This window comes from Electrophorus electricus, chromosome 4, assembly GCF_013358815.1.
Source record: "Electrophorus electricus isolate fEleEle1 chromosome 4, fEleEle1.pri, whole genome shotgun sequence".
NCBI classification, from domain to species: Eukaryota; Metazoa; Chordata; class Actinopteri; order Gymnotiformes; family Gymnotidae; genus Electrophorus; species Electrophorus electricus.
Genome location: NC_049538.1, coordinates 8319004 through 8343496, shown reverse-complemented (window position 1 = coordinate 8343496; position 24493 = coordinate 8319004). Strand labels below are relative to the sequence as shown.

The 24493-nt window shown below is 43.4% G+C and overlaps 2 protein-coding genes, 1 long non-coding RNA gene and 4 other non-coding genes across 7 annotated transcripts; 5 read left to right on the top strand and 2 right to left on the bottom strand.

Moving 5' to 3' along the window:
• Positions 1 to 167: 167 nt before the first annotated feature.
• On the bottom strand, positions 168 to 5695 carry rab42a (RAB42, member RAS oncogene family a). Its single transcript, XM_027009754.2, has 2 exons — positions 5349 to 5695; positions 168 to 3864 (listed from the first exon to the last, which is right to left on the bottom strand). Exons 1-2 carry the CDS (start codon positions 5561 to 5563, stop codon positions 3438 to 3440), a joined length of 642 nt encoding a protein of 213 aa, XP_026865555.1. The 5' UTR covers positions 5564 to 5695; the 3' UTR covers positions 168 to 3437.
• A 194-nt stretch (positions 5696 to 5889) lies between these two features.
• On the top strand, positions 5890 to 9263 carry LOC113577246. Its single transcript, XR_003410603.2, has 8 exons — positions 5890 to 5904; positions 6948 to 7020; positions 7529 to 7592; positions 8268 to 8329; positions 8515 to 8554; positions 8714 to 8763; positions 8936 to 8998; positions 9182 to 9263. It is a non-coding gene; the product is annotated as an uncharacterized LOC113577246 (long non-coding RNA).
• LOC113577257 lies at positions 7315 to 7448 on the top strand. Its single transcript, XR_003410607.1, has one exon. It is a non-coding gene; the product is annotated as a small nucleolar RNA SNORA16B/SNORA16A family (small nucleolar RNA).
• LOC113577256 lies at positions 7867 to 8002 on the top strand. The gene has a single exon (XR_003410606.2). It is a non-coding gene; the product is annotated as a small nucleolar RNA SNORA16B/SNORA16A family (small nucleolar RNA).
• On the top strand, positions 8370 to 8451 carry LOC113577255. Its single transcript, XR_003410605.1, has one exon. It is a non-coding gene; the product is annotated as a small nucleolar RNA SNORD103/SNORD85 (small nucleolar RNA).
• LOC113577259 lies at positions 8800 to 8870 on the top strand. Its single transcript, XR_003410609.1, has one exon. It is a non-coding gene; the product is annotated as a small nucleolar RNA SNORD99 (small nucleolar RNA).
• Positions 9264 to 9297: 34 nt separating the features above from the next.
• ctps1a (CTP synthase 1a) lies at positions 9298 to 19327 on the bottom strand. The gene is made up of 19 exons (XM_027009785.2): positions 19159 to 19327; positions 18119 to 18299; positions 17720 to 17890; positions 16187 to 16287; positions 15934 to 16050; positions 15687 to 15770; positions 15452 to 15532; positions 14567 to 14718; positions 14228 to 14360; positions 13815 to 13903; positions 13446 to 13540; positions 13291 to 13353; positions 13100 to 13143; positions 12895 to 12991; positions 12734 to 12789; positions 12505 to 12601; positions 11629 to 11773; positions 9883 to 9977; positions 9298 to 9706 (listed from the first exon to the last, which is right to left on the bottom strand). The coding sequence occupies exons 2-18, from the start codon at positions 18294 to 18296 to the stop codon at positions 9893 to 9895; spliced, it is 1788 nt and encodes a 595-aa protein (XP_026865586.2). The 5' UTR covers positions 18297 to 18299; positions 19159 to 19327; the 3' UTR covers positions 9298 to 9706; positions 9883 to 9892.
• Between the last annotated feature and the right edge of the window lie 5166 nt (positions 19328 to 24493).

Genomic DNA, 24493 nt, shown 5'->3' with positions numbered 1-24493 from the left:
GTAACTAGAAAATATCCTACACTGCAATAACACGTGTGCGTGCGTGCGCATGCACACACACACACACACACACACACACACACACACACACTGTGTTTCTGAAAAGCTATCCCATCCATTTTTTTTTTGTGAGCACTGAAGAGAATTAAGTTAGTAGAGACATTTTATTTAAACATAAATCATTTATTTTCACACCACACATTAAATCACAACATTATAGTGACACTTTACAAAGTCTAAAAGCTTGTTGCACATAACTCCTAGAAGCTTTAGCTGTAACATCTACTTGTTTCTTTCACCCATCTGTGTCAGTTTATGCTAGGATCAGTTGACTTCATGTTCCAGGATGGAGCTTTTAGGCTGCCTATCATCTGAGCAAGAGAGATCTAGTTTGGAGAAAAAATTATAAAATTCGTACATACCATTTTTCTGTTTTGAATAGCTATATTTATTGTAGTGAATTTACCTTTCAGAAGATTTAGTAGTTCAAATGGCAACAGAGAAAGCCTGAAACAGGCCATAACAATATTTGACAACAGAAACAGAATCTCATAAAATTCCATCTCCATCCCCTTTTGGAGTAAAAGCTGGTCATTGCAGTTTTTTGCTACCACAGAGGGGCGCCATTGTACAATTGTACAATAAAGCAATGGCAAGGTAATAAAAATTACTATAAAAAGGAAGCTCAATTAAGCATTTAATAACCAGGTAGCATATAAATAAAGCATGTAATGCATTTGTTCAAAGTCTCTTTTTGTACAGAAGATTACTATAGTAATGAGTTTTGCACAATAATCAAGTATGTACTGACAAAGGTCACAATGTGAGGCCTTGTATGCTTATTTTATTGTCAGGCAGTAACGGTACCGTTTATTATCTACTTCATAACAACTTACATCTTGTGATTGTGTTTGTCAGTCACTGTCAGCTGATATATATTCTATTATTCTCTGACAGCTTTCTAAGAATTGATACTATTAACAGCTACACAAATATACTTTAGCTTTTACACTCCAAGAATAACTATCCCAAATTGATTCTGTACTTTATTTTGGTGGCAAAATATGCCACCACCTGAATACAGCTCTTGCTCTCTCTGCTCAAGCATGGTCCAGCCAACCCGATGTTTGAAAGAAATTTAGTGGAATGAGCTGCATGCACAAAAAAAGCAATTATTTTACAGCACATACCAGAAGCCTTTATATAAAACACTCATGTACAAAATGAACCCTGTATTAGTGACACTTATATGAAGGAAGCATGTGAAGGATGAATTGTTGGCACTGAGTGTATAGCAGCTTTGAATAAACTGTTGGGAGTACCATAACTTCAAAAGAGGTCCTGTATTCCAGATTACCTTCCCCATGTCACATCTGGTGCTGGCAAGATCTACTGCATTGGTCAAATTTATTTAAAATTCAATCAATTTTTTCACTGTGTGATGAAATTATTTCTTTATGATTATGGAAGGCATATTGCACTATGATCTAAATTGAGAAAAATAGAGAACATACATTTTAGTATTTCATAAAGGATCTGTGCATTGGAGAGATATAGTCATTCATATGTAAAGTGTTTTTCAAAGCCCAGTAATTCAGAGTTAAGATGGACTAGCTATTAACACCCACCAGATCTTAACCTGGCTAGTAAAGGCCCAGGACAGCATACTCTGGAGACTCCTATATGCACTCGCCTTATAGCACACCAGAAGCGTGCATGTACACACACCCACACCCACACACAGCACATGGCAAGGTTAACAGAATGTATGCAAAGGACACAAACTGCATGTGGTCAACTACAGTAGGAGCAAGTGGATATCTGATGACATGCTGGTGAGATATGGATGTAGAACAGTCGATGTGAGCTATAAGCTGTGGCTCTGCAGGACACTGGCCATTTATATACACACCACCATGGGTCAGAATAAAGGGAAAAGTCGTGCTTTGGTTAGCAGAACCAAAGAAGATGCATCACCATGACACATGAATCTCATAAAAAAATGAATTAAAATGTTGCCACCAAACATTTGGAATTGTTTTAAGAGTTATACTCAAAAATGAGTAATTAACTCATCTCATTTCACTCACATTCTGCATATTAAAATAATAGACAGATTCTGAGAGTATTAGAGGTAACAATGGATGCATATATCAAATACATATCTAATAGACCTTGAATGCACTATTGTATGCATTAGAGTAAGTACCAAATTCAACCAGCCTACACAAAGCTCAAATGCAAAGATTTTGGCAGTTCCCTCTAGAGCAGGGGGAGAAGTTGCGTGCCCACTATAGTGCTCCGCCCAATTCTCTGACTAGGTCGCCAGCTTGCCCGTCGATGGTGGTGATGCTGGGCGACAACGCGGGTCCTCAGGCCAGCTGGAGATGGAGCAGGTGGCATTGGGAGGTTTTCATGACTCAGTGGTTTGACCACAGAGAGCAGCCGCAGGCGGGGCAGGCTGCGCTAGGTACATTTGGATTCTGAGCTGATGGAACGGCATCTTGGTGATGCATATTAGATATTTTACAGTTATTCATTTACAAGGTTATACATACAGCACTCCATGTCTGATCCATGTCTGATGGATGGAGTGTTTACTATTTTGGCAAGTATGCACATGGAATTCCTGGCAGATATTAATTTGGACTGTTTACGACAAGACACAGTAGTATACAGAAGGCAATACCAGAATAGCTTGACTTCAGATGAAATTATAAAAATTCTCTCTGTGTACACTTTACAAAACCACATGGAAGTGCTACCCAGTTTTCCACCTGCCTATTTCAATGAAACTTTTACCTTTTAACTGTGCTAATTATACATTTTGAATTACACAGTCTAAATGAAATCTAACCAACATACCTCATTCTAGTCGGGAAACATGAAAATATATGGTGTAAAGGTGTGGTTACCTTAACGAAACTAAAAAAATAATTCCTTTATGGCTGTTACATGGAGAAAGACCAGAAGCATTTATAGTTTTCCACAGAGAGAATATACATTACATGCCATCTAACTGCACTACCAACAGGACAAGACTTAGAGCTGAGTGACAACATGAAGAACCCAAAAACATGAAAGTCTGGCAGCGGGTCTTTCAGCAAAAAGTTGCCCCAAGTCATCCAACAACACTAAATGTCTTCCTGGGTCTGACCTCTCTCCTTGCCGACAGCTGTGCTCCGTCCATCCGAGTTCAGATTAATCAGAGCCGGAACCTATCCACAGCTCTCGTTAACAAGAACTACATTTCCCATCATGGAGACCAACGACAAAAAAAAAGTGCGGGGGGTGAGCAGTGATGATGCCCCAGGCCCTCGGAAACACCCAGGGGCGGCATGGCAGCGTGAAAGCGTGAGGTGTGCGCCTCGGCAAAGACGGACAGGCGGCTGCCAAGTGGGGGCCGGCGAGGCAGGAGGTGGAGGGGGTGGGTGGTGTCAGCAGTTACAGCCCTTCTCCCTCTCGGCCTCCTCCTCAGCCGGGTAGAGCACCTTGGCGGTGAGGCCGCTCTTCACGCCGTCCCAGCCGTCACGCTTGGCGATCTCGCCCATCTTCATCAGCTCGTAGATGTCACGCATGAGCAGATCGAAGGCTCGCTCCACGTTACTGTTGCACTTGGCCGACGTCTCCACATAGCGCACGCCCAGCTCGGCGGCCAGCTGCTCAGCCTCGTCGCGGGTCACCTTGCGCTCACGACCCAGGTCGCTCTTGTGGCCCACCAGGATGTAGACCATGTGGTGCGGGAGGATGTCCTCGCTGACCTCACGATGCCATTCACGGACGTGCTCGAAGGTCTTGCGGTTGGTCAGGTCGAACATCAGGAGCCCGCCCACCGAGTTACGATAATATGAAGTAGTGATGGACCTGAAAAGACAGAGGCACCAAAATCAGTACTGTGCCATCAGCAAGCGATCCAGTTTTCCACCTGCCTATTTCAATGACACTTTTACCTTTTAACTGTGCTAATTGTATATTTTGAAGTACATAGAAATCTAATTCTAATTGAAATCTAACTAACATACCTCATTCTAGTCAGGAAACCTGAAAATATATGGTGTAAAGGTGTGGTCACCTTAACGAAGCTAAAAAAAAAACAATTCCCTTATAACTGTTACATAGAGAAAGACCAGGAAGGGTTATAGTTTTCCACAGTGAGAATATACAGTACATGCCATCTAACTGCACTATCAACAGGACAAGACTTAGAGCTGGGTGACATGAGGATCCCAACAACATTAAAGTCTGGCTGCAGGTCTTTCAGCAAAAAGATGCTTCAATATATCTAATTTGGGCAAGATCACATTGGAACTGAAATCTCCACCTCCTTGGGCAAACCTCAGGAACAGCGATGATGCATTTCAAGAAAGCCTGCTGAGCAGAAAAAGTTCAGTCTGTCTCCATGACCCCTGAACAGCCAAACTACTTTGATTCCTGATGCACCTTGATTTTATTTACAATAAACCAATAAACATTGTTTATTGCACTAAATCCAAACAAAATTAACCCTGCACATGCACAGTAATACTAATAAACCTAAAGTGATTCATATAACATTAACATTTTAAACCATGGGATTGGGATGGCTGCCATAGCCAGGAAAAATCATGTAGGCTATAAGACAGAGCATGTGACAGTTCTTATAGTGAAAATATGTTATTCTTTAGGAAAATGGGTGTACATATTTGCACAATCCCAGAGGTATGCAGTGGTTTTGAATACAGAATGAGCAGATGAGAAAACTAAAGTTCTGAGAGCACAGGAAGTTGTTTAACCCACTAGATCTGAAGCTGACTCACATCGCGGGGCGGTGGACTGATGAATGGATTGTTTATTTACATTACTTCACTCAGTATTAGGCAGTGCACCTTGCTATTCCACTGTAGTCATAGGAGCCATAAACCTGATCTAAAGGGGGTTAACCACTACTAACTGGCAGAAAACGTGCATGCTATCGTTTAAAGATACCTTAATGCATGGATATTTTGATAACAAAGCGACATTAAGCATGTCACATGAAAACGTTATATAGCTCACGACACCAAAGCGAGGCCGTCATACCAGAACGCACTGGTGGCGTCCCAATAGCTGACTTTTCACGGCTTATTTGGTTTAGCTGCGCGGCTAACCTGAAATTCTGCCAGGTAAAGGAACCGAAAACGTGACAAATGTTAATGTAAACTGGCATTTCAGACATATCACACTATATATCGTGCAACGAAATGCATGTGGGGGGGGGGGAAAATGCCTTGTCAGAATTCGGAAACATCATTAGCTCAGGTGCGGATGGCTGAGGCCGGAAGATGGTTAACCAGAAAACAGGCTGAAAAATCTACTAATATAACACTAACCTGAACCGCTCTTGGCCAGCAGTGTCCCATAGCTGCAGTTTAATTTTTATCCCCGGCTCTATGTCTAGGGAGCGGGCATAAAAATCTACACCAACCGTTGGATCCGCCACATCGCTATATATGCCATCCGTAAACCTTTTAAGCAAAGACGACTTTCCCACTGTCGAATCCCCAAGTAAAATTATCCTGAACTGATATTGCCACAGAATATCCATCGCATGACGAGGTAAAAGCCCAGGGGAACGGTCTCTAAAACAAAGCACGCGGAGACGGTGTTTACATTGAGAAAACGGTCGTTCTAACGAGTAGGAACTGAGAAGCGCGTGCGTGCGTGCGAGCGAGCGCTGGTCCTGCTGCAGTCATGTGATCATAGATGTGCCTCATGTCCTGATCCGAGCACCTGAGTGTTGGATAATTTACTCAGTTACGACGCGGGCCACTAACTCTTTAACATTTTCCGGACACACACTACATGCGCAAGTGTCAAAATTCCCGGTGTTCTGTTAACACCTACAGTTTTATTCATCTTAAGTAGAGCTGGACAAAAATCAACACGGTAAGAGTGAATTAAATATTGCAGGCGCTGCAGGGACACTGTGACAGGGCTTCTGATAAGAGATTATATGGGAACCTTCGAAGTGTAATCGTTAACCGTGCTGTAATTTAAATGCTGTGAAATTACTTTTACTATAGGATTATACATTTCTGTGCGCAAAGGTGAATGGTCGTAATAAATCCGCGCCCAAAGGACAGCAATAAAGATCTGACAGCTCCGTGAACACAGCAGTATCCGCACTTTTAAATCAACTGTTACGAGCTTTTACAGCTGCGCAAAAACGATCAATTGGTGTGTTAATTCATCGTGGGAATTTTGCATATTAGCGATTTATCTGAAGATCAGAGTTTTACGACTAGGGTATATGTATGTAGTTAAGTAGCTTGTATGACTGTGTCCCAATGTTAAATTATTCTTGCTACTAAACTTAAACCGTATCCATTTGATCATGGAACGAGGCAGTTATTAGCCCTGTCCATGGTCCTGAACACGTGACTAGGATAAAAAGTCAAGACGTTGGATCACGAAATATATTTTTGATTATTCCACCTGCCCATCTATACGTGATATCTGGATAGCCAAACCTTTTAAGAATATATGCCTATATGACAAACGGGCCTTGTTATATACCGTCTATGCTTTGTATCCAATAACATTTATTCTTTGAATGATTACTCCACTTGGCGACTAATGTGCTCATGTGGTTTCCGCTTTTTCTAATTTAGAGCCATTTTCTCACTTTTCCAACTATTTTAATGCTAATATTCATTGTTAAATTTAAACTATATCCTGACAGTTACATAAGATCAGTAATCTGGCGCTGTATTTGGAAGCACAGAGAAAGAAATATGTTGTGTATTAACCCACAGGATAAAGTTATGCCATCATACAACTATGGATTTCTACCTATATACCATACCAAATGCATTATTTACATTATAAAACAAATTCTACATGATTATACCCAAGCTTTTTTTTATTATTATTTCGAACTATAACTCCCATGATGCTCTGTGCTTTAACGCAATCCTCCGGCCAATCAGCGAAAAGGAGCGGGGAAATAAGAGGAAACGCCGCCAGCTCGCTTCCTTTTCGCGAAGTATGCCGGCAGTATGGGTACGTATTTGTAATCCTTAACCATCCAAAGTGTTGTGGCGGTTATTTGGTTCTAATTTTGTGTTATTCGACTTTAATAATATGTGGCTTTCGAGATTACCAATGAGTAAAACAATACATTGAACTTTTGCACGTTAACTTGATCTCATGCCTCACACGGCCAACAACGCTGCAAGTCCATTCATTTAAAAATACTGCAGCCTATCATAAGCTCCAACAACTACATATTGTGTGAAACTATGCTTTGCTGTAATTTAGTTGTAGCTGCTAACAAGTGCATATTTAGGAGTTTCTCCCGGCCCCTAACGTCGATTTTGTACATATTGTGCTTAAATCGGTCACCAAGGAGCCTACAGTATAACTTCCACCGACGGTCGCTGCTCAGTTTTTTGTGTATAGCTGACGGCAACATTTGTGGTAGGATAGTCGACGTCAATTTTAAAAGCGTGTCCTAAAAACCTTGCACCATCAAGTATGCGCCACTCAATCTCATTTTGATTCGTTACAGTCAAGACTGCGCAGAATCGTAGGCAGCTTTGCCATGAAATGCATCCGCCAGCACTCCGATCAAGGTAACGACGCAAATTCTAAGGATATACGTGAAACTTGCTCCATTAGTTGAGTTAACTGTTACATTTACGGCTTTTAGCTGACGCTTTTATCCAAAACGACTTGAGCCGCAATTGATTGTCTACAACTTGCGCAATTGAGGGTTAAGGGTCTTGCTCAGGGACCCAACAGTGGAAACTTGGAGGTGGTGGGGCTTGAACCAGCAGCCTTCCCATTACAAGTCAAGTACTTTAACCACTGGGTTAACACTTCCACGTGTACCTTTGCATGCGCCTGTGTGGTCTTTATCGAAGTCGTCCCTGTTACTTGTAGCAGGTACGGTCAAAAAGAGACCTATAGTATTACTTTTACCGACGGTCGCTGTACGACTGCTACTTTAGTCGTTTCAGCAACATTAAATGAAAGGACAAACTGCTGGTACTGCAGTAGCCACTGGATTAGTAAATACGTATTCTAGCGTGTGGCTACTTTGCACCCATCAATGGTGTATTTGCAGCTGCCTATATTTTACTCCAGACGGAATGCTACGTATCAGTGCTGGTAATCTGATAGCAACTCCAGTTGTCATAATCTGAATTCTGAGCTAGAGAAATATTTGGTTGCTAATCTGACACTGGCCAATCTACTGTTCTGTTACTTGCTTTAAATGTATTTAAATGTTACCGGTTTCCTTTTAGCTGCGTTCCTGTTTTGCTGAAGGAGGGACTGAGGTGATCGCCCAGAGCTCTACGGGAAAGGGGTAAACTGAAATGCCTTTCTTGCTTACCACTTAACTTTGACTTGACTATGATGACCCACTTGCCCTATCTGAGAGCAGATCTGTTATGAGACAATCTTAAATCCTCATTTTCCTGAGTCAGGCTGTGTAGAACAGCTCTTGGACTTCACCTGCTCTTGTACTTCATAAAGTTTGTTTATTTTTAGATCTGTAAACCTCTTCAGGGGCCTGGGTCGTGAGCGACAGGTGAGAACAGTAGATTTGAGTTCTTGTGGGTTTTTGCATGTTTCTGGAGTTTCTGCTCTTGCGCATGAGATTCTAACATGCAAGGGGGACACCGACTGCCCTACAGAAATATCCATGACTGTACACTTGATCCAAAACGATGTTCATTTTCTTGGCTAGGGCTGCCCTGGTGCAAAGGTCCAAGGTGTATGCTTGAAGTCAAATGCCAGGTATGTCTGTTCACTATAGATCAGAACTTGCTTTATACTGATCAAGGATGACTTGTTTGATTAGTGACTGCTGGGTGACACTTGCGGATATGGGACTGAGATCAGAAGGCAGCATGTGCTGCTTTACTTCTGCTGTGTAAGTCTTCTGAATATGTTCTGGTTTCTCCTTCAGTCCAGTAGACCTGAGCCACCTGTGGAGAGGGCTGTAACAATGTCATGCCACGTCCAGTTATTGGTAAGCCTTGACCAGTATAGGTCCTTACTATAGTCAGGAATCCAAGTCAGTGATGAAACCCTTTGTTCAAATTGGACTGTTGGATGAAACATGCGGATATGGGACTGAGCTTGGGATTGGGGTGGAATTGAAGAGCAGTATGTATTGTGTCACTGATGGCCTTCTCCCCCCTTTCTTGCTCAGGATGGATGTGAGCTGGCTAAAACCCATGAGGATTTCAACTTCTGTTAAATGGAATGCAAAATAAAATTGATTTTTAAAGGTTTCCTGTTTCTTTTCTAGAGGGATGACTCATAATGGTCTTTTAACCACTTTATTTATATAATAAACATTGAGCTTTCAGTTTAATAAAAATGACTTGCTGTGTAATTCTTACCTCCAGAAGAATCTTGTAAAGTTCATAATGATAACTTAAATACTTTAAGCTCTTCTGCTTGAATAATAACTTCATGTAAGGAACTGCTTTAAGGTGTAGGTTGAGCTCTGGTGCAATATAGCTTACATGGGCTAATGTTTTTAAAGCCTTTTAAAAAGTACCCAGCCACCTGCTCAATATTGTAATTCATTGCCATTGAACACATAGTTAACAGTATTAGTACTATTGTTACTGAAAATGAACAGACGCATTGTGGATAAACAACCATTGGAGTGGCAGGGGGTGGTTGGCTGCATGCATTAAAACAGTCTTCAGTGCCTTTCACTGCAGTCCTGCACACAAGGAGAAATCTATTAAGTACAAATCAAGTGTACCAAGGCCCCATATAAACACCTAGAAAGCCCTGTTTTAACATTGTCATTAACTGGATGGTCATACTTTTCATTGGCTAGATGTTGGATATAAACATGTCAACCACTGACTGGAGCCAGCATTCTGGGGAACATACTGTTCAGGGGTCAGTCCTGGGAAAGGGAGGGTAGCTTGAATTCTGCTATCTCTGAGTCTGGAGAACTGCTGCCACTGTGGTCACTGTATGTGTCTCTGGAAGGACAGGAGAGAAACAACCTGTGGGCATGTAACGACAATTTGCAACATTTCCTATAGTCAGCAAGTTCACTGTGCTGTACAGATGGTCAGAGCTGTGTTAATTTTTTAACTAGCTAGTTCACATTGGAGAAAGTGTCTTATCCCTCAACACAGGCCAAGAAATCACCTCACTAGCCCTCAAGCAATTTCATCAAACTAAGGGTTAACAAAACCAAACTGACCACTGAAGCTGGGTGCCATGTCTGATTTAGGCACTCTGGGTCTAAACAGTTTCTCTGGAATTTTTTTCTAAGTGTTGCAACCTGTGCTAAACATTTAACATTTGATATTTCATTCCATGTAATTTCTCCATCCAAGTATTACTGGGTTCTCTGAACTGGGAGAATATTTAAGCATCGTCATTTTACCACCAAAAAGTAGCAAACTATTTTTTGTGAAACATATTTTCACTTTTAAAAAAAAAACAAAACCGAGATAATTCAAATTACTTTGTTAGTACTCAAATGAGCCAGTATGCTCCATAGAGCAGGTGCCCCCACGCAGACATCCATGTTTAAAATGGATTTAGCACGCACTCACATCCAGGCCACTAGGAGGCAGTATAATGGCTGTTTTATAATGTGAAGAATCATTACTAAAATACTTGTTGCCCCTTTAAGTTAGTCGAATATCGCTACATATAAGGTAATACTACAACGCATTAATATATTGATTGAGGTCAGCTACAGCACTGACATCAATCCATCTCTTTGTCAACCTTTTAAAGGCAGTGTAGGGTGTAAACCATGTTAATTCTGGTCCTACTGGGTAGTGTAGTTTAAGCTTGTAAGATACTCCGAGAAAGCTATGAACAGAAGACAAATTACACAGCATCAGCTAGCCAGCTAAGTGCATCATAGCCGCTATTACAATAGCTTTAGCCAACCAAGACAGCGGTCAACTGCAAACAAAATTAAGCTGCCTTGATGAAACTGAAGGTGCACCATTGGAAGACAACTACAAACACAGGTGGTAGTCTTATGTTTCCACGTATAGTAGTAATCACTCATCACTAGCTAATTTAAATGAACACTGATCCTACTGCTATGTTGACTTGCTGAATCTCTAGTATTTATTGTAGGGTATTGTTTATTACATTTATTGTTGTCTGTTATAGAGCTTGTGTGTTATGCACTTCTAGGCATCAACAGCGATCCCTGTACTTCAACAGCATTCTAGGTCATTGGTACTTTGACCTCTAATCTACTGTAGTGGCTAGGATATATATTCTATGAGTAAATGTAAATTTTGTTTTTTGACTCCTTAATCTTGTGCTTAAAAGCGTCCCAGTGATATTTGGGAGAATATATGTAGACAAAATATTTTTGTCTTATTTCTGCTTACCAGTGTGCGACAAAGGCAATTTTCCAAAACACCTATTTTTTTTTTTACATTTATACAGACAGAAGAACATGGCACAGACGAAAAACCTCACACGGGGCTTCAGTGGTCTTCAGTGGTCTCAGTGGTCAAATGACAGCATGCTAATCGTAGACTGCTATCTTCCATTCACCGTTAGCCACATTAGCCTATTTGCTTTGGCCGTTCCATGCAGTCCAAGTTGTATCATGATCTTCAAATGCAGTTCAAGGCTTGAGCTTCGTACCGTGGCGAGAGGCGGCATCCTTTCTGAAGGTAGCTGTGCAGCTTCCCCGCTGCAGCCAGCAGCAGGCCAAAGTAGGGAGGGGAAGGCTTGATCGGTCTGGATGTGAACTCCGGGTGGTACTGCACGCCCACAAAATAGGGATGGTCTGACGTGGAGAAGAAAGTCTGGTCAGTGGCTATATGAGTTTCAAGGCAAACACTACCACCACCACCCACCGCTTGTAGTAAACAAGGTTTTCAGAGAAACTGAACATTTCAGAAGGACATCCTTTATCAGCTGTGCAACATCTGAAGTTCTGGGAAGTGAAATCAGTCCCTGAACTCCAAACACACTTTGCTTGCACAGCTGATGAAGGACCTCTCTCTGAAACCCTTTCTTTGGAACCCTTGTATACTACACATCTCTTTCTATCTCTACATCTTTAACCACAGTACATGGCAGTTACTCCCTGCAATCTTCAGTGTGTGTGAGAGATTTGTACAAAATGTAGCATTCTGTACAAACAAGGCATTTATGCTAGATTTACAAACTGTAAAAGGATATTGGATTGTTTAGAAACAATTTCACACACATTTTATGCTTCAGTGAATATCCAATTGCAAAACGTGCCTTATGTCTAAAATGGTTTGATCCAAATGTATGGAAAACTGACCACCTTTGATAAAGGAAGATGAGAGGATATCCACCTGCAAATTTCTCCTCTGTATGTTCAGCACAGAACCAACTGCATCTATTCACACAAACCTCACACATCCCCCCCGATCCTTGCGTACACCCACTTCCCCTGCGTCACTGCAGGTTTACTGCACCGAAGCTGGCCACCATACATCCTGTGTTGCATGTCATCGTCGTGGAAACAAAGCCGGCCATGCTCACCCTCCAGCTCTATGATCTCCATCCTCTCTCCCTCCATATCCTGCCCCACGAAGTGGAAGCCTTTCTCCTCAAAATGCTGCTTCAGTTCTGGGTTCACCTGCACAGGTACAATTATACTGCATCACTTCACATCCTAGAACAGCAAGTTGGTGAGTCAGATTAAACCGGACGCATGAACTAATTTATCTGAGATTCAAACAGGGAATAGCACTGTCTGGAGGGATCGTACTTCAAAACGGTGTCTGTGCCTTTCATCCACATGGTCTGCATCCCCATAAAGTTTTCCTGAAAGAAAATGCATTTGATTTAATTCAGATCACAAATATTGTGCAATGTGCCCTGTATTAGGTTTCAGGATTGAATTAAATTGTTGTTTAAAGGGATTCTTACTCAAGATGCTGGATTTTGTCTTAAAGATGGTACGCCTCTTTCCCAGCCTCATTGTGCCGCCCATTTGTCCAGGATTGTGCTCAGGCATGTCAATCACCTACAAGACACCAATCAAATGTCTTTTTAGAGTCAATCAATTGTATCCATTGGTCTTACTGGCTCCATCTGTCATAGTTTGAGATAAACCCTAAAAACAGTAGCTCACCACAGGGTGTTTTGATTCTGGGTCAAACTCCGTGGAGTTGGCATCTGTTGAACACATGGAACAGGTGGGAAAATACAAGAGACGGATGAATAATGCAAGCTCGGAAATTTCAGTGCAGCAGGAGCATAAAATGGAAGTTAAAACCCAGCTCAACGAAGGACATGGATGAGGAAGAAAGCACTGGCACTTACCTGCCCAGCCCAGAACATTCCTGGCAAACTCACAAACTGCGAGCTGCATTCCCAAACACACACCTGAACGCATCAAAACATACCAGTGAACCATTTTGCAAGGAGGGGTCATCAGGACGTAGGATCAGGAACTCCCTTGAAATGTTAGCGCTTACCCAAGAAAGGCTTCTTCTGCTTTCGAGCCCAGCTGATGGCGTGCATCTTGCCTTCCGTCCCTCTTACTCCAAAACCTCCTGGTACCAGGATACCACTGCCAGCACAGAAAAACCAGAACTATTAAACTCCACACTCAACCATCTGGCTGGGTCACAGCCAAACACAGCAGCCAAGATCTGACAATCCTACTTCAACCAGGCCTTCAGTTAGATTTTTATTTATTTATTTTAAAGCAATAGCAGGACCAATACATTCATTTACCATTGGTTACAACTGACTGTGACCTGATCCAAGATCAGCTCACCAGGCATTCCTCTTTCTCGTGCCAACACTGATCATGTAACGGAGGTTGTAATTAGTTCACTCACTCTGCGCTGCACAGCTTCTGCCAGGCTTCATGATACTTCACGGGTTCCTCCTGTAAGGTAGCAGGCTCCAAGTCCGCAGAGTCGATATACTATAAAAAGAAGGAACGAGAGAGAAAAAGGGTAGGAGGTCAAGCATGGATGTCAAGACAAAAGAAAGGATTAAACAGAGCTGCTGAAGACCACCATGATTGGCTAACCACTTCAAGCCCCAGCCCTTTCAACACCACCACAATGCAAGTGCGTATGAAGTAGGCAGCCAGCCACACCTGCCTGAGCCCTTTCCACATATCAGAACGGCAGCCTGGGCTTCTTCCACTGGTCTTAGTTCTGTGGCTTCAATGCAGGACCATCGGTCCGGAACAAAGGGGCCGAGGATGAGGTGGGACGGGAACGAGACGGGCACTTGCGCTCACCTTAACCTCCAGCTTTTGGCTAATGGCGAGTGCCGAGTGCTCCAGGGCCTTGATGACCGATGCGTACGAGTCTGAGAACTTTGTGTACTTCCCCACCAGGGCGATGGAGCAGTGCTCCAGCAATCTGTCCGACCTATGACAAACGTGTCACCAAATGCATGTGTAAATACTGAAAATGCGATAGATGTTGTGCTGACCAAAATCCAGTGTAATGTGCGTTACTAATAGACTATTAAACTACTAGTTAAACTGTGGGGGGGTTTTTTTATCCGTCATCAAACAAACAAAACCATCAGCGTCTGGAAGACCAGCCCTATAGGACACCCGCATGTGGCACACCTATCGGACATCTCCTTCCACTTGGTCAGCATCTTCCGGGGCCTGCTCTCGATCGGCAGGTCCAGCCGGCGGCAGAAATAATTCACCACACCCTGGTCCTCCAGCAGGAGGGGCACTCTGTAGATGGACGAGACATCATGGACGCAGATCACCTGGGCAGGAGCAGAGGGCATGGAAAATTGGCGATACAGACCTGTAATGTTCAAAACGCCCTGGGCATTTTCTTGACTGGTGCATTTGCAAATATGAACTCAAAATACCAGCCTTTTTAAATTGCCTAATCAATGATCAAGGTTAGGGGCAGGTCTTGAAACCTGGTTCTGGTTCAGAACCAGATCCTAAATTCCAAGAACTAGGTACCCACTTAAAAATAATAAATAAATAAAAAAATTGATTCCACTTATTGGTTCCTACTAATGCATTGTATGCTTCAAATACATGATTAGTCAAAAAATACGTCTGTAAGGAGGCACCTATGTGCCTGGACAGGTGTGTCATGTAATACAATTTTTTTTCCCCCAATGTGCTCTGCTGTAGCACTAGCAGAAGATGGATGGCAGTAAGTGCTAAAGTTTACAACTCTGATTTCTCTACTTTAGAGAAATCAGAAAAGCAAAGTGAAATGCATGTGGAAACTTGACCCATTGTAAAGGAGGTTTTACCTCCATCATGGTAAAACATCTTGAGCACTAGCACGACACTGAGCTTCTGTGTTCGACTGACTGCAGACTCCTAGCCCAGATGTCCAGCAACACAGACAACAATAGCATCTCGCTAGCATATCCAAACATCAAATCACAACACATAGGGGGTTCTTTTACACAGACAGGAAGCTTAATAACGTACTTCGGACTGTTACAAAAAACCTTGGCTCCTGAACCTCACCTGTTCGGGTTGCACATGGCAAAACATGGAGATCTTCTCCTTTACCGAGTTATCGAGGGGTGTGGAGCAGCGGCACATGATCTTGGTTGGGGATAAAGAAAAGAAAAAAGAGAAATATAAAATCACTCACACCATCACACTGCTGTAGTGACAGGGTCTTAAATTGTGCCCTGCTCTGTAACCAGGCTGTTAGGCTTCGTGGCAAGTTCATTGTAAGAGGAGAAGATTTGTTCACCAGGTCTGGAGATATGCCGAGCCCTCTCAGCTCCCTCACGCTGTTCTGTGTTGGTTTGGTCTTCTGCTCACCGGTGGCACTGGGCTGGATTATCAGACACAAGGCAAACCAAGAACATAATGGTGACTGTCGTTTGAAAGCTCAGCCAACCTAGCACTGAGCTGTAGGCTACGAGAGGCAATGAGGAACACTCGTGCTGCGGTTAGCCTTCTGCAGCAGGGCCAGCGTTCTTGTCAATGAGTCTCACCTGAGGAACCAGACTGACGTGGATGTTGCAGAAGTTCTCCCTCTTGGCTTTGAACTGGAACTGGCGGAAGGCCTCGATGAAAGGCATGCTCTCTATGTCTCCGACTGTGCCGCCCAGCTGCGGAGACAAGCGCCCGTGCAAAATCAGAAGGTGGGCCATGGAGCTTTTTTAAATAAATAAATAAATAAATAAAAGTTTTAAAAAACTCAGCGTGGCCAGTAGAGCTCCTGTTGGCTGGAGCCAAAGCACTCACCTCTATGACGCACACTTGAGGTTCCATGCCATCATCGTCCACTGGTACCTTGGCTTGCTTCATCACCCAGTCCTGAATGGCATCAGTTATGTGCGGTACCACTGCAATGAACAATTCATTCACCCAAACGAGTGAGTGGAGGTTAAATTCATTGTAATGGCTGCTACGTGCACTACAGTGTAGCGAGACTGAAGTGGAACAGGGAGTTGGGAGGACTTTCAGTAGAGACCACCGACTGTTGTGTTACGACTCCGCTGACGTTAGAACAAGGAGTCTTTAGCATTACAAACGGCTTCGTTTTCATTTGAAAAGGTGACGTGTACAACAACAAAGGCCTTAGGTGAAGCAACAGAATTATCAGCTCACGGTGCTGTTTTATGAGTGCCAGAAATACTGGGTTACACAAAAACACGCAACATACTTTTTCAAAAGCGGTATGATTTTTTTTATGATTACTGCTCTTGTATAAACATTTGCACTTCAAAAGAACAGTTCAAACTGCAGATTCTAGCTGGATCAACCAATCGGTTAGGATGGAAGACTAGATCAAAGAGGCTCCAAAACAGACCCTCCACACATGATGTCAATGGTCAAAGTCCAATCTGTACCTCAAGTACTTTGAAGCTCAAGTATGGCTCAGCTTGAAATCCATGAGACTTGAAGCATTCTAAGACAAGAATCAAGAATATTCTCCGTCCTGGCTCCTAGATGGTGGAACGAACTTCCACATCCAGACAGCAGAGTCCTTTGTAGTCTTCAAGCACAGACTGAAGACCCATCTATTTGTGGAAATATCTAAATGACCACTGACCCTGATCCTATGTTAACTAACTGAAACTAGTACTTATTTTAGGGTATTGTTGATTGCACTGATGTTGACTGCTCCTTTGTTGACTAACAAACTCTAGTACCTGTTGTTTATTGCAATCATCATTGTCCAGAATTGATCCCTGTATTTCAGAAGTATTCTACTTCATTGGTATATTGGACTCTAACCTACTGTACTGGCTAGGATATATTCTATGAGTAAATGACAAAGCACTTTTGTAAGTCGCTCTGCTAAATGCCGTAAATGTAAATGAAACCATCACCTTACAGCAGCCACAGGTACTCGTTACCATGTTAATGTGCACACTGATGTACAAGAGTCTGCACTTACTGTTCTGAGAGAAAGCCCATCATCTCTGACCATTAAACTGTCACACCAGTGACTTTACTAGTTTCAACCAGGAATTAGACCCAAATTTTCTTTCATATTTCATCTGCATATAATGCTGGGCTTATTTTCTTGCACTGCTTAATTGTACAAGTAATGTTATACTATTAAATATTCATTTTTAAAAACTAGCTAAGCACTGAGTTAATATAACAAGACAGCACTACTAATATTGCCTGTACTACTGATATCTACAGTGCCTACAGTATCAAAGCCTGTAAGTAAAATCAAGTAAAACTGTCACCAGCATCCCTGCTTGAGAGAGAGAGAGAGAAATACATTTTCTACTGCCCACACTCCAGAGAAAAGCATCTTACCCTGTACAGTTTTGCCCAGGTAGTCTCCTCTTCGCTCTTTGTTAATAACTGACTGATAGATCTTGCCGGTGGTGAGGTTGTTGTCTCTGGTCAACCGAATGTCCAGGAATCGCTCATAGTTCCCCAGGTCCAAATCCACCTCTCCCCCATCGTCCAGCACAAAAACTTCACCTGGATATAACACAGACCAACTCAGGCTTCAGCACAGTGAGCCAAGAGGCAAAAACCGGGCTTTATGTCGACAGCAACATTAAAACACACACAATAATCCACCAGGACCAGGTCTGTTAACATTACTTACTCTCCATTATTTACTGGCAAAACGTTCCGACTGGACTAAATGGATCTGATCGACAGTCGATTCGGAACAGCAGTGTAAATGGTGCGCTGCCACTTTACCGTGTTCGTAAGGGGAGAAGGTGCCAGCATCGATGTTGATGTACGGGTCAATTTTAATGGCTGTGACGTGAAGACCGCAGGACTTTAGTATCGTGCCGACGCTGCTGGCGATGATACCTTTACCAATCCCCGAGATTACACCACCCGTGACCAGAATATACTTCATTGTAGCGTTCATTGGCTGCGCAACAGACAGAATATGGTCATAAAGGCAGAGCAGCACACGTTCATTTAAACTGTAAACGTAGCCAACGATGCTGTTTATTGAGCAACAACTGCTGCAGCCCTTATCGTAGCACAGTTCTGCTGAGCACACTGTCTCTTTCCAAAGGTTCAGCAACGTGAACCCGGAGGTCGGCGTCTGAACCTTGGATAACGCCCCAGTCAGTAAGACAGCTAATGCTAACTAAATAGCCATGTGGATGCACGGTTGCGTACAAAACAAGATAGCACACCACAGTTTACTTCAGAACTCGTTCTGTTTGACACATTTGACAAAGACGACATAATGTAGCTAAGGTTAATGTTACAATGTTTAAAGAGTAAAGCATGTAACTAGTTAGCTAACGACCTAATAGCAAGCTTTCGAAAGCCGACACCGCACACACAGCTAGCCAGAGCAATACGTAAACATAGTATTTTAAAAGCAAGATCACACTGTGTTAGAGTTGTAATAAACCAAATCGGTGGCTAGCTAAATACAACTATCGCAGACCGACTAGCAACTGTGATTAGTTTTGTTGCTTCCTCATTTTCCATAGGTAACGTAGCAATGTGGCTCAGATTACCATTAACTGCTAGATAGAAATAAGTGGTAAAACAGTGTAGCGAATTATTCACTTTATCGATACATCCCGCTTCTTAAAGATAGAAATATAAAATTGGGTATACTATAGCTACAAATCTTTGATAAACAGCGAGTTAGCTAACCGCATTCGTACAAAGTCAACGTATAACGTGGATAACTATCGTAGCTTGACTAAGTTAGCTAAAAAAAAAAGTGCTAATTTCAGCAGTACAATAGAGGTTCACTGACTCACCTGTGAGTAAATGAAGACACGTTGACTTGATTTGGTGTAGTTTTATTTGTCGCAGTTACAGACGATCTTAAAGACAGTTTGCTTCTAAAACGTGGAAAGCCAGCTGAATACAAATACCCGGGAAAGTTTAACCGGTCCTAGTAAAACATTCAAAGTGTCCTACACGTGTTTCTATGACCTCGGAACAAGAGGCATGGAACTTACAAGGGTTTTTCAGAATAAAAGGCTCTGTCTACGTTCGCCTACTGTATGACCGTCAATTGCACAACTGCTTCATAATCAAATTCCAAATGTAAAGCATGCTACACTTCTATTCCACTCTAATGTTAGCAATCTGAATAGCCGGAGAGATAAATAAATAACTTCTCTGTTTAGCGAGGTCTCAAGAAATGTTTGTGTCTCCCAAATTTATAAACCTCTCTGCTGATTTAAAAAAATGCAATATTGGTAAGACTTTTATATTCAAGTTATGAATTTTCTGAAACCAGTGTTTTAAATTAAACGACTTACCGTTCAAAGTTTCGTTTTTCTTATTTTAATAGGTTAGTGACTTTTAGTTTGATAGAATTTCTTTCGCTACTGATGGCAAGCGTATTATGGTGCCAGCACCAGCCATTAAAATTGACCCGTACATCAACATCGATGCTGACCCGTACATCAACATCGATTAGCTGGTAACCAACTACTTTGTCAAACCTTGAGGAGTTGGCCGTTTTCTGTTGCTTCACATATTACACCCTCCACAAATGTAGAGCAATATCATTTAGTACCCTTAAAAACGTATAAAAAATATCGATTAAGTTTGTCTTGGGGCATATATTATACAGTATTTTTTTGTCGTTTTAGTGACGCCATTATACACTATTTTCACAATTATTGTTTAATATTCAATATACATTTAGAAAACATTGCTTAAATTCTCCAACAGGTGGCGATATCGTCCTGCCGCCTGTCACGACGCACTAGTCTCAACAGTACTGACCTTGAAATGAGTCGTCTCTTGCAGGACTCATTCAACATTAACTATTAGCTAACTATTAGGTCCTTGAAATGTTAGCACGACTCATAAGAGATGATTCAACACTGAGTGGAATGAATTGTTAACTCCAAGAGTAATGTAATGGCAGCATCTGGTAGGCTTAAACTTAGGGGAACAGCATAGAGGAGGGAGTTACTGAGGAAAAAAAAAATCAAAATCTACTGCCTTGGGCTGTCAGCAAGATGTGGGAGGGCCTGACTATTTGCACAGGACCCTCTGTTCCACAAAGTCAGTGTGGCACACATAGACACATACCCATATGCACAAACCTACTTCTGTAAATCTATATTACACCAGTGTGCATCATTCAGAGTTGGGGTGCCATGCAGTTGACTAGCGTACATGGGGGGGTCACTTCCTCATTTGTATATCTGATTACACAACATGCCATATCTCATCATAACACTCATTCTTACAGCATCCCAGGCTATTCACATAACACAGTGTCCTTTTTAACCCTCATCGCAGACTAATTCACACATGCTCCAATCTCACTCCATGCTCCTTACAGACAGTGAGAGGGAGAGAGAGAGTGGCGTGGAGCGTGTATGGCGTGGAGTGGCGTGCTGCTCATGGAAGAGTTGTAAGGAAGGAAGCTAATCAAACGCCTGTTGGTGTTGTGTTGTGTTTCGGGCGATAGGGAATACAACTGCTGATCAGTCAAGGGACCGATGCAGTTTACTCCCAGAGAAAGGGGGGGGGGGGCAGAGAGGGAGAGAGAGGAAAGGAAGAATGCACAGAGAAAGATAGTAAGAAATAGAGCTGACCACTCAGGAGGACGTGGCTCTTTGCGCATGTAAACTCCAGATAGTACCGACCCACCACACACATTATCAACCACTTTCAGACATGATGAAACATTTTTAATTCATCTCGGACCACAAAGCTAAATTTAATTAAACTGCCCCAGTAGTACAGTCCCACCACGCTACCTCCCTCCACCACAAACACTCTCCTATCTATCTCTCTCTCACACACACACACACACACACACACACACACACACACACACACACACACACACACACACACACACACACAGCACCAGTCACACCACCACCTTTAGCTATCCTGCCATTTCCTCTAATTAAAAAGAGCAAGTCCAGCAGTGAGGTTCAGAGAGTTGCAGTCAATCAGACCTGTCTGCCTCTTCATCACACACAGCAGACACACACACACACACACACACACACACACACACACACACGCGCACACACACACACACACACACACACAGAGAGAAAAAGAACCATGGACAACCAAGTACACACAGCAGCAAACAACAGAGTAAGCTGTTGTAGAAATGTACTTTTGGTATCATAGTGGATTTTGATATTCTGTGAAATCTCTATGATGTACCTTATCCTGAATGTACAGGCTATTCAGGACACCTTGTTTAAACATAGGTTATAGATTTGTACCAAGCACAAGAGAAATTGGTGAGAAACTAACTATGTATCTGAAAGGTTAGTTGTGTGAGGCATGTACCAAACTGTGCATGAACTGCTTCTGAAGCATTCTCTGTGTACTAGCCTGTGTCTAGCCCTGACTGAAGAGGTTTTAAGAAACACAGCATTCTAACACAAAGGCCACCGCAGTGCATTGCTATTGTTTATATGGGGATATTTCCTTTGTGTGTGTGGGTGTGTGTGTGTTTGTGTGTGCGTGCTTTAAGTCTTTCTCTGCTCCACCATGGCGACTCTTACTCTTATCTAATTATGTAGAATAGATGACATTTGAGCAGGCACTCTGCACAGTGAGCTATCTTCCCGTCATCTGGACGCGTCGCTGGGCCTTGGACCCCCCCCACACACACACACACACATACACACACACACACACACACACACACACACACCCAGCACAGAGATCCAGGCTCCTCCAGTGCTCTCTGCCCATGAGCTAATTGCATTTTTTGCTTTCTCTCCCCCCTCTATCTCACTATGCCTTCCTCTCTTTCTCTCTCTCTCTCTCTCTCTCTCTCTCTCTCTCTCTCTCTTTTCCTCTCGCTCTCATTCTCTCTCCCTCCATCTCCCTCTCTAGGACAGCAGCTGGTTCTTTTCTCAGATACCCAGCATGGAGAAGAGCGGCATGCGTCCTCCTTGTGTGTGCAAAAACACGTGGCCTTGCGGTGCCGACTCATCCTGATCCAAATCTCTCCTTGGGAATTTTTGTAGAACTGTGACATTCCCAGCATGGAGCAGCAGGGCCATCAAAGATGCGCTGCCTTTTGTTTCTTGATCCATATTTCCTTTCTTTCTTTTGTCATTGGCAATTTATTCGTTTGTTCCATTCGTCCATCCACAATCCGCCCCTCCCACCCCCACCCCCCAACTCGCTGACCTACTTCGTCCCAAACGAGACGTCCGTGGGCTGAAGTGGCTTCCCATTGGTGCAGCCAGTGTGGCTAAATTCACAGCTACTTTATAGGCAGGGGCTGAAAAGTAGAGGATGATTATGGGTCGCGCCGGGGACTACGGGGTGCTGGAGGCCCGCCGCTCTGGCCGCCGGCGGTGTATGTCCCACCAGACCCCTCCGCCTCCCACCTGCGTGAACGTCCTCTTGCGTCAAAAGCCGCCTTGAGCTGTAAAGGGCTCAGCTCTTCTGCTGTGGCACACACGTGGCCATTCTGCATTTAAAGCATGACGCATTCGACCTTTCTGCCTGCTCGATGCCGACGCGAACACGCGCTCCCGTGGCCTTCCCAGGCAGATCCGCAACGTGGCGCCCTCCATAACCCTGAAGCAGAGCCGCCAGACCGCTCTGAAGGTCTACAGAGGGGGGGTGAGGGGATCGCGTCAAGGCTGAGCCTGACAGCCTGTCACTCGATACCCGCCGGGCAGGACGGACCGCCGGGGTGCGGCTCTTCTACACAGTGAGAAACAGCGACACCATAACCCAGTTGCGTTGCGTTAGCAGTAACTCTCGCTCAGACTCTACAGTATGACCCTTCTTGTCCTCTTCCTCTGCTCCTCTGACATGTCGTTGTGTGGCCTGTGTTTGTGTGGCTCTGCTCTGGGTGCAGTTGGTCTCCTGTACTGTGTGATTCATCGAGAATGCCCTCTACATCATTTATTTATCATTGTCCTGTTATGTACTGTCCTTGTGCTGTTTGTGCTGTTCTTGTGCTGTATTTACCCCCGCCCCCTTCACATGCCCCCCCCCCCCCCCCGCCCGACCTCCCATCATCCTTTGCAAGATGTGGCCTTTGTGCTGCTGTGCAGTTTGAGGAGCCCAGTGAATTGGTTGTATAATTGTCTCTTATGTAACCCCGGTGAATTAGGCAGGAGGTATGTTTAAAAAGAGGACAGGGACCAGTGGCTCGGAGTACTGCATTTTAACTCCAGATATGGAATAGGTGGGGGATGGGTGTGTGTGTGTGTGTGTGTGTGTGTGTGTGTGTGTGTGTGTGTGTGTGTGTGTGTGTGTGTGTGTGTGTGTGTGTGTGTGTGTGTGTGTGTGTGTGTGTGTGTGTGTGTGTATAAGAGTACACTTCTTCTCATCTTATCATACCAGTATTCACCCTTCTCTGTGTGTGGGGGGGGGCAATTTGTACCAACCATGTTTGTGCATGGGCGTGCATGTTGCAATCGCTGTGTCAAAGTGCACACCTGCCGTGTGAACTCATCATACAGGAAGAGGTTGTGGATGTTGCGCAGACAGAGAAAGCAAAATCCAGCAATAGGCGGGTGCTGTCCCACCTTGAACCGCAGACGTGCGGATCCCTGCGCTCGGAGGAGGCGTCTAGGATCGGGCCAGCCAGCCGTTAGGCGGGCGGAGTGGAGGCTAAAGTGACAGCCATCCCAGCTAGAAGAAGAAGAAGACACCCCAGCTGTGACGTGCTCGGACTCAGCGGACAGGCCACAGTTACACTGGCCAGAGTACTGCAGAAAACATGAGACTTTAAACAGCCAAAATGTCCTACAGTGTCCAACAGCTCTACACAGAGAAAAAGAAGAAAAGCACCGCAGCATTTAAAAATAGAATAAAACTTCTATTTTGAGACAGTCCTTGTAACATCCAGGGTACTGATGTTGCATTTATCCATATTTATATAGTTAAAAGTTAAAAGTAGCTGCTGTCCAGTTTAATAACATTTTCATATCAACTTTTTTATATCATCCTATATGCTGACTGTCGAAAATCACCCGTACACTACATGTTAACTGTGGTGACGTTTTTCTCTTAAAACCGTACGTGTTTGATAGGAAGACTTAGTTTTTTTGGATCTGCTGTGATAAGACGGTGACGTTCGAACGTGGGGGGGGGGTGCACTGATAGTGACCTTAAGGGAGG